We start from the raw sequence: 9130 nt of genomic DNA on the forward strand, positions 1-9130 counted from the left end.
TTGGTCAGCTTTGTCATTTGCTCTGTTTTCACACTTCAAAATATTTTGGGACGTGGTAGCCATTAAATATTCATTAATTTGTTTGTTTCCTCCTTAAGAGATAGCCTACTATGTGTCAGACAGTGTATCCTGGTTGAGGATTGATGGACTTCAACAGAAAATATCTCCGAGGAGATTAGCTTGCCTGTATAAAATGTATGAAATGAAGTATTAAATGAAAAGTCCTATGGTATAACCTTCTAGAGGATCCATAAAGTCATGGAAACTTCTTTATATCTCCAGGAATCTTTGTTGTTATTGTTACGTCCTATAGAGTCAGTTCTGACTCATAGCAACCTTATGTACAACAGAATGGAACACAGCCCAGTCCTGTACCATCCTCACAAACATTGCTATGTTTGAGTCCTTCTTGCAGCCACTGTATCAATCCATCTCATTGAGGGTCTTTCTCTTTTTCATTAACCTTCTACTTTAGCAAGCATGATATCCTTCTCCAGGGACTGGTCCGTCTTGATAACATGTGCAAAGTATATGAAACGAATTCTCACCATCCTTGCATTTAAGGAACGTTCTGGCTGCACTGCTTCCAAGACAGATTTATTTATTTGTTCTTCTGGCAGTCCATGGTATATTCAGTATTCTTTGCCACACCATAATTCAAATGCATTAAGTTTTCTTTGATCTTCCTCATTCATTGTCCAGCTTTTGTATGCATATGATATGATTGAAAATATCATGGCTTGGGTCAGGTGCACCGTGGTCCTCTAAGTGACATCTTTGCTATTTAACATTCCAAAGGGGTCTTTTGCAGCAGATTTTCCTAATGCAATACATCATTTGATTTCTTGACTAATCCTGTGAGCATACTGTTGTTGTTAGGATTCAGACTCATAGTGTTCCAATATACAACAAAATGAATCACTGCCCAGCACTGTGCTTTCCTCACAATCATTGCTATGTTTGAGCCCATTCTAGCAGCCACTGTGTCAATGTATCTTGTTCAGAGTCTTCCCCTTTTTCACTGACCCTCTAATTCACCAAACATGTCAATTGAGAGTGTTCTAATCCTAGTAGTCCAAACCTTCTTTAATAATTGCTGTTAATTTACTAATAAATGAGGAATCTTAAAATACTTTCTTTTCTCTAAGGGAGATTCCCAATATGCTACTTTTAGGAAGAGGACCTCTGAGATTAAAAAAAAAAATGCATTTTTCATGAAGTCTGTGATTAGTTAGCAATTTTAGAGGCCCAGGCATGCCCAGGGGTAACTGGGAAAGAGTACAGAGGAAAAAAGCAAAATCATGTGAGGGGGAAAAGAAAGAGAGAAAAGCAACTATTTTTTTCCCCCATTTTTACTGTTAGAGCTCCTCTAATTTCCCCTTTGGAACAAAAGCAGATTTACTTTGACAGGTGAGATAAGATAATTTTTCTTCTTTCAGATATCAAATGAAAGGCAAGATAATGCAGTGAGTCGTGACCTCTGATCATCTTTCTAGATATTTTGACTTCTATCTTGTAGCTAAAGGACACCATCTGGTCCATGCTGTGTCTCACAATGAGCCAGGCTATGGCACAGGGCTGCAGGGACCGAAGGAAGAGAGAGAGACCTTATTTGTATTAATAATTCAGAACTCACATTTAGTTTCAAAATCTCAAGCTGCTCAGAAATTACAGGACATTTCTAACACTTGCCTTTCCAGTCAACTGATTCCTGAAACCCAGAACAAGGGTAATGGGAACAAGGCAGAAACCAAAAAGAATCACATGCCCCAACAATGAAAACAATCATATTCCTCAGCAATGATCTTTCGATCATGGGCACTTGATTGGTCCACAAGTGGAACTGTTGTTGCTGTGAGGTGCTATCCAGTCAGCTCTGACTCACAGCAACCCTGTGTACAACAGAACGAGACACTGCCCGGCCCTGCACCGTCCTCACAAGCCTTCCTATATGCCTGAGCCCATCGTTGCAGCCACTGGATCAACCCATCTTGTTGAGGGTCTTCCCCTTCATCGGTGACCCCCTACTTTGCCAAGCAGCATATCCTTCACTCCTCCCTTCTGACAACGTGACCAAAATATGAGCATTGAAGTCTGGCCATTTTTGCTTCTAAGGAGCCTTCTGGCTGTACTGTTTCCAAGACGGATTTGTTTGTTTTTCTGGATGTCCGTGGTAATTCTTCACCAACACCAACAATTCAAATGCATCAGTTCTTCTGCAGTTTTCCTTATTCATTGTCCAGCTTTCACAGGCATATGAGGCTGTCGAAAATACCATGGCTTGGGTCAGGTGCACCTTACTCTTCAAAGTGACATCTTTGCTCTTTAACACTTCAAACACAGATTTGCCCAAAGCAATACACCATTTGATTTCTTGCTGGCTGCTTCCATGGGCATTGATTGTGGATCCAAGTAAAATGAAATGCTTTACAACTTTAAGTGACAAGTGGAATTGTTGTTGTTGTTAGGTTCCATCAAATTGGTTCTGACTCATAGCGACCCTATGTGCAACAGAACAAAACACTGCTTGGTCTTGCGTCAGCCTCACTATTCTTGCTATACCTGAGCCCATTGTTGCAGCTGCTGTGTCAATCCATCTTGTTGAGGGTCTTCCCCTTTTTTGCTGACCCTCCACTTTACTGAACATGATATCTTTCTCCCGGGAATGGTCCCTTCTGACAACATGTCCAAAGTAGGTGAGACAAAGTCTGGCCATTCTCGCTTCCAAGGAGCATTCCAGCTGCACTTCTTCCAGGACAGATTTGTTCATTCTTCTGGTAGTCCATGGTACTTTCAGTATTCTTCGCCAACACAACTCAAAAGCATCAACTCTTCTTCAGTCTTCCTCATTCATTGTCCAGCTCTCACATGCATATGAGGCGACTGAAAACACCATGGCTTGGGTTAGACACACCTTAGTTTTCAGAGACATCTTTGCTTTTCGGCACTTTAAAGACAAGTGGAATTAGTAGCCTATAAAGAGAATATCCAGAGGCCAATCCTTCGGAAGGCCATATTTTCCTGAATTTCAGCTCTGAGATATTTTGAAATGCAAACACAGTCATTTTCATTTGATGACTGTCCATTAACAGTTGTTATTTTATGTAGAAGCTGAAGGCTTAGGGATGTTGCACAGATCTGATCTTTTACGATACTGTAATGATGGTGCCTTTTTTTTAGGGTCTCCCGTATCTTTTCTTCTTGTTGGTGTCCATTCTCCAGTCTTCCTCAAGTGCATTGCCCTCATGGTGCTTGTCATGTGCTTGGCACCATATGAAAATCTAATCTCAGTAAGGGATTGCTGTTATTGTTAGTTGCCATCAAGTCAGCTCTGACTCATGGTGACGTAATGCATAACAGAAGTAAACACTGCTCGGTCCCGCACCATCTTCATGATCATTTGGTATATGCAAGTCCGTTTTTGTAGCTAATGTGCCAATCCATTTTATTGAGGGTTCTCTCATTTTTGCTGATCTCTGTTTTACCAAGCATAATGTCTTTCTCATGATTGGTCTTTCCTGACGATGTGTCCAAAGTAAGCGAGCCAAAGTCTGGCTTTCCTTGTTTCTAAGCAGTAATGGATTGGATGTACTCATTTATACTGACTCACAAGTGACCTAAAAGCAGCACAAAGCATGACCTTTCTGAAGGATATTCCATTATAAATGGGGACGAAGTCTTAAGACAAAAGGTTTGTGGATGATGGTGGGAGGATGTCTGGAAACTCTCTGAGATTTTGTGCTGGACTTTGTGTTCATATGTACAGTTTTCTTGGCCAAGAGTCCATATTCATCAGTTTATCAAAGAAGTCCACGAATCAATAAATGTTAGAAACAGTCTTAAGGGGAAGAACAGAAATGCAAACAGTGGAATTTGAAACTGTAGTTCCATGATTATAGACTCCATGAAAATGGGGACCAAATATGTCTTGCTCATCTATCACTTATTACATCCCCAGTGCCAAGAACATAGTGTGGTACATAGTAGTTTCTCAATAAATGTTACGTTCATTTACTTCTCCATGCAAAAAAAAATATTTATCGTTAAGTGAATGAATGAAAAAGTAAAGGATGTCAGCCAACAGAAGGGTAGAGGTATTCTTTGGGCATTAGGTCGTTCCTGTCATTCACACAGTTGGTCCTGTTTCTGTTCGAGTTACCCAAGTTACAGTCCGTGACAACTGCTGATGTTCCTGATGAACATCCAGGGCAGGTGAATCTGGGATGCAAAGGATCAGCTCAGGAATCTGCCTTCTTTGGGAGCCCTTTAGCACAAGGGACGGAAATCTGCTTCCCTTCATTCGCCCTCTTCTCATTCCCCCTTGTATCTTCGTCCATCACCAACATCATCGCCAGGTGGCAGCAGGCAGCAAAGGCGATGCTGCTGTTGGAAGTAGGGGCTGCTGCTCAGCAGAGACCTGCCACAGTATATCCTAAGCATTTTGAGGTGATAGAGCTCTTGTACCCAGCAGATGCAGGCTCTCAGACAGCTTACTTTGTGACAAAACCACCAGCAGGCATTGATGTAGAATGACCAAGAAATCCTATTCTGTCAGACCACAGGGGGAGGACCGGGCCAGGCCCAAGCACGATGTGGAAGTAAAAAGCCAGCCTTTTTTTTTTTTTGCCACATGCAGTGTTTACAGAGAACTGCTCCTCCATTGAAGCTGGATTTTGGACAGTCCATTTGCTGGTGTGGAGATAATGTTAAGAAGGCTTTAGGCATAAACAAACTATTTGGAAAAGAGCAAGGCAGAGCTGTCCCAAGGCAGGATGTGTAAATTGAATGAGGAGTTCTTGTCATGCAAATGAGCTTGGTAGCTCTGAACTTTCTACCTTCTGCAGGTGTAGACATGTCCATTGAGTTGTATGGAAGTATTGGAGGCATAAGAAATTGGATGTTTGGAGATCTGATGGGCACACTGAAGGAGAACAAGAGAACTGTGAGGCAGTTCCTCAGCTCAGGAAAACAGAATGAAGAACTTAGTTTCTTCTTATAGAATCCCTCTAGTTAGAACCTAGGGACAGTGAGTGAGTCATCCAAGTGGAACGGTGAGTTGGGGAAGTGTGAGGCTGGGAGAAAGGTGGTGTTAGCTGGGTACATGGGATGCAGGTGGGTAAGAAGTTGCCCAAAATCACACTAAGTGGCAAACTAAGGTTCCAGTCCAGGAAGTCTGAGTACTCCTGTGTGCATGCTTGGTTTAATCACTATACTGTACTCATGGAAATAGCACTGTTGTCATTTCACTCATGTCAGACCTTCTTGTCTAGACTTCAGACATTCTTTATAAATATTAGAGCAACAAACCCTTGTATCTTTCGCAGAACGTAGCAATAAATAAATAAATAAAATGCAGTTGGCTGATTAAAATGCAGGTTGTCATAGGTTGCACATTACCCAAGGTGCCAGGCACTATTAAAATGGCCTCTGTGGTTCTGAATGTTTGCTTTATCCTTAGTGAGATGTAACAATCCCTGATTGCTGACAATGGTTTGGCAACAGGGAAAAGTACAAGCTGTGATGAGAAAAATCAATACCAAGACTGCTTGAGGGCATCCCAAAGGGAAGAGACCGTTATTAAAATTTGAAATGGCTCTGCTCCAAAGTCATAAAATTCCTACAGCTGGAATTGAGCAACTCCTTCACCTGGAAAGAGGTTATACTATTTCTTAGACTTATTGTAGCTTCTGTGGTTTGGACTGTTGTGTGAGACTGAAAGCTGGCAGAATTTATTGTTTTGTATTTCCCAAAGAGACAGCTCTTGGGGCCTATAGAGACACAGGTATATCAGATGGAGCATCAGTGATTTCCATCCTGGCAGGTTCAGAAACTGGAAACTGGACAGTTCAGAGTTGTAGTATAACTAGGAAAGCAACAAAGGTGTGCTATGGGCCTTAAAGTGAAAGTGAATTTCAAGTGCTTCCTGGCCTTGAGCTAAGATGAGAGGGTACCGCTTTTTTGTGTGGTTCTTTGGGTTTGACTGCTTCAGCTGAAATCCAGGCTCTACCATGTGCTAACATATGTATTACCTTCTCACTATACTGGGTATCCCTGGGTGGTGTAAATGGTTAATGTGCTTGTCTGTTAACCAAAAGGTTAGTGGTTCAAATCTACCCAGAGGCACCTTAGAAGAAAGGCCTGGTGACCTACTTCTGAAAAATCACAGCCATTGAAAACCGTATGTAACACACTTCTACTCTGACATACATGGAGTTGCCATGAGTCGGAACTATCTTGATGGCAACTGCGCTAGTACAGGGAAAACTGTGATGAGAAAAACAGTCCTGGTTTTCCTCCTACTTCTCTGGTTGTTATTTATTGATCTCCTTGGGTGATTTACCTTCATCTTTCCAATCTCTGAATGTTAGAATTTCCAGGACCTCATTTTTTTACTTCTCTTTTCTGTCCACACTTACTCCCTTAGTGACCTCATCCATCCAGTCCCATGGGTTTAAATATCATGTATATGCCAATGACTCCTACATCTCCAGCCTGGACTCCTCTTTCAGACCTGTATGCTTCACTACCCATTCAACATCTCCAAGTTGGCCATTTCCAAGTCTACAGGTCTAAATCCCAACTCTGGATCTCTGCCCCTTCTGCAAGCGTGCTCCTTTCCCACTCTTCCCCATCTCAGTAAGGGGAAACTCCACCCTTCCTTATACTCAAGCCCAAAACCTTCATGTCATCCTTAATTACACCTCACATCTGATGCATTAGGAAATTAGGTCTGTCTTCTAAATATATCCAGAATCCAACCCACTTCTCTTTGCCTCCATCATGACCATCATGGTCTAAGCCACTGTTAGGTCTTGTTTGGGTTAATGCAATTGTCTCATAATTGGTTTTTCTGTTTTGGCCCCTGCCCTACTTCAGTCTATTTTCAATCAGTGCTGACAGTTATTTCCTTAATACACAAGATAGATCATGCCACTCTTCTGCTCAAAAGTCTCCCATAACTCCCCATCTCACTCAGAGTAGAAGCCAGAGGTCTCAGAATGTAAGAACTTCCCCTGACTCTACTACCTCTCTGACTTTATTTCCTACTTCTCTCTTCTGGGTTATAATAACCTCAGTCATGGTAATCTCTACAAGGCTGAAATCAAGGTATCAGTCAGATGTGAGCTCTTATCTGTAGGCTTTGGGGAAGAATCTCCTTCCAAGTTTATTTATTGTTGGCAAAATTCATTTCCTTGTGGTTGTAGGACTGAGGTCTCCACATCCTTGCAGGCTGTCAGCTGGGGATTGCTCTCATCCCCTAGAGGCCACCTACATTTCTTACCTACCACATGGCCTGCTCCATCTTCAAGATGGCAATGGTGTTTCAAATCCTTGTACTTCAAATCTCTGACGTTCTCTTTTGCTACCAACTGGAGAAAACTCTGCCTTTAAAGCACTCATGTGATTATTGTAGGCCTGCCTGTATAATCTCCCTGATAGTAAACCAAAATACATTTATCAAATGCCTTTTTCCAGGTAACTGTCATAATCCTAAGTGTGCTATCTCATCATATGTTCAGGTCTGAGGATTAGGGTGTAAAATCTAGTATGGAGGAAGGGACAGCATCCTAAGATTCCCCCTACCACAATGATATTCATACTATTTAAGAAACCAGTCAATCAGGATGTATACCAGCTTTAGCACAGGAAGAAGGTACTATCTTATTACCTTCTGGTCCAGATATTACTCCTTTATTTGCTGAATTGTAAGGAGGTCTGAGGGTGTCCCAGAGGAGTAGCTGGGATGACAGCTCTTCATACATTCAAAATAATCAAACCAAACTAATTGCCATTGAGTGATTACAACTCATAGTGACCCCCATTGGGTTCCAAGGCTGTAAATCTCTGTGGAAGCAGACTGCCTCATCTTTCTTCTGCAGAGCGGCTGGTGGGTTCCAGCCACTGATTTAGCAGCTAAATTCCTTAACCATTACACCACCAGAGCTCCTTATTCACCTATTCTTATGGCAATATTTCCATATTTCAACAACTGGGCAGCCAGACCAGTGCACAGCAGCCGATTATCAGCACTGGTGATAGAGCCAAAAATATAATAAGATCGTGACACATGTGTGAAGTACTACCTTTTTCTTTGAGCTCAGAGAGTGTTAGGTTGGTCCCAGATGCCTAGGGGTGGACATGGAGACCACCTGTCTTCCTTGGCCCTTCCCTAGGGTGCAGTGGGCCTTTTCATATCCACCAGCAGAGCTTTTCTACCTCCAGCCTCACCTTCTATCTTTGCAGTGCCAGGTTTATACAGGTGAATGTCTTAATTTGCAATGCTGTCTTCTGTAGTGAGAGAGTCCATCCATCATGTGAGCTTCCAAATGCTGTTACCTTGAAGGGGACAATCAATCCTACCTATCTAGGCTCTTCCCAAGTCATCTAGCAGATGTGGCTCACTGAGGCAAATGCTGTTGACTTGCTATTGGTGTTAGAGTGAACACTCCATAGCAGCCAAAGAAACCAAAGGTTCTTATTTACTTACTGAATGAGGCCATTGCACGGACCATCATGAGCCTCATGTTTTGTGATGACCAATCTCAGACAACATATGCCCCAAGTGGCTGAGCTGGGGTTAGGAACAGGGCCTAAGGTCAATAAACTTTGTGAGACTTGTCTGTCTCTCCCACCTAATATTTTTATATGAGTGAATCTGATAAAAATGGCATCAAGGGAAGCTTTACTTGATGGAACTAGAATACACACCAGGAAGAGCAGTGGAGAGGTGAAAGACATGTCAAAAGAGGGTAGTAAGCAGCTGGAGGGGGATATAAGGATAAAGGGAGAAGCAAACGTCCGCTAATCACAAACCACAACAATAATAATGTATGACACAACCAGCTGCCCTGCTTTAGCACAGACCTCAGTGATCCCTCCTTCACTGTATCTTGAGAATGACTCTATAAACCACTGAAGCAGAATATGCTCTGGCACAGAAACACAGATTGTGACATAGCAATATATCCATACCACCAGCAATTCTGCACCCTGCACAGAAAAAGCTCAACTCATCAACCAGCCAACCAAACCAACCAAACAATGCCGTCGAGTCGAACCCGACTCATGGCGACCCCTCCTTGGGTTTCCGAGGCAGTATCACTACAGAAATAGATTTCCCAACCTTCCT

The 9130-nt window shown here is 42.4% G+C and overlaps 1 protein-coding gene across 1 annotated transcript in view; it reads right to left on the reverse strand.

Moving 5' to 3' along the window:
• Positions 1–9130, reverse strand: part of TRPC5 (transient receptor potential cation channel subfamily C member 5) — a 210457-nt gene that overhangs the window by 47565 nt on the left and 153762 nt on the right. The window contains exon 7 of the mRNA XM_007955942.1: positions 7221–7248. Coding sequence (XP_007954133.1) covers positions 7221–7248 — 28 coding nt within the window. The remainder of the gene's footprint in view (positions 1–7220; positions 7249–9130) is intronic.

The sequence above is a fragment of the Orycteropus afer genome, unplaced genomic scaffold (assembly GCF_000298275.1).
Source record: "Orycteropus afer afer isolate SDZICR_OR568_19922 unplaced genomic scaffold, OryAfe1.0 scaffold00549, whole genome shotgun sequence".
NCBI lineage: Eukaryota > Metazoa > Chordata > Mammalia > Tubulidentata > Orycteropodidae > Orycteropus > Orycteropus afer.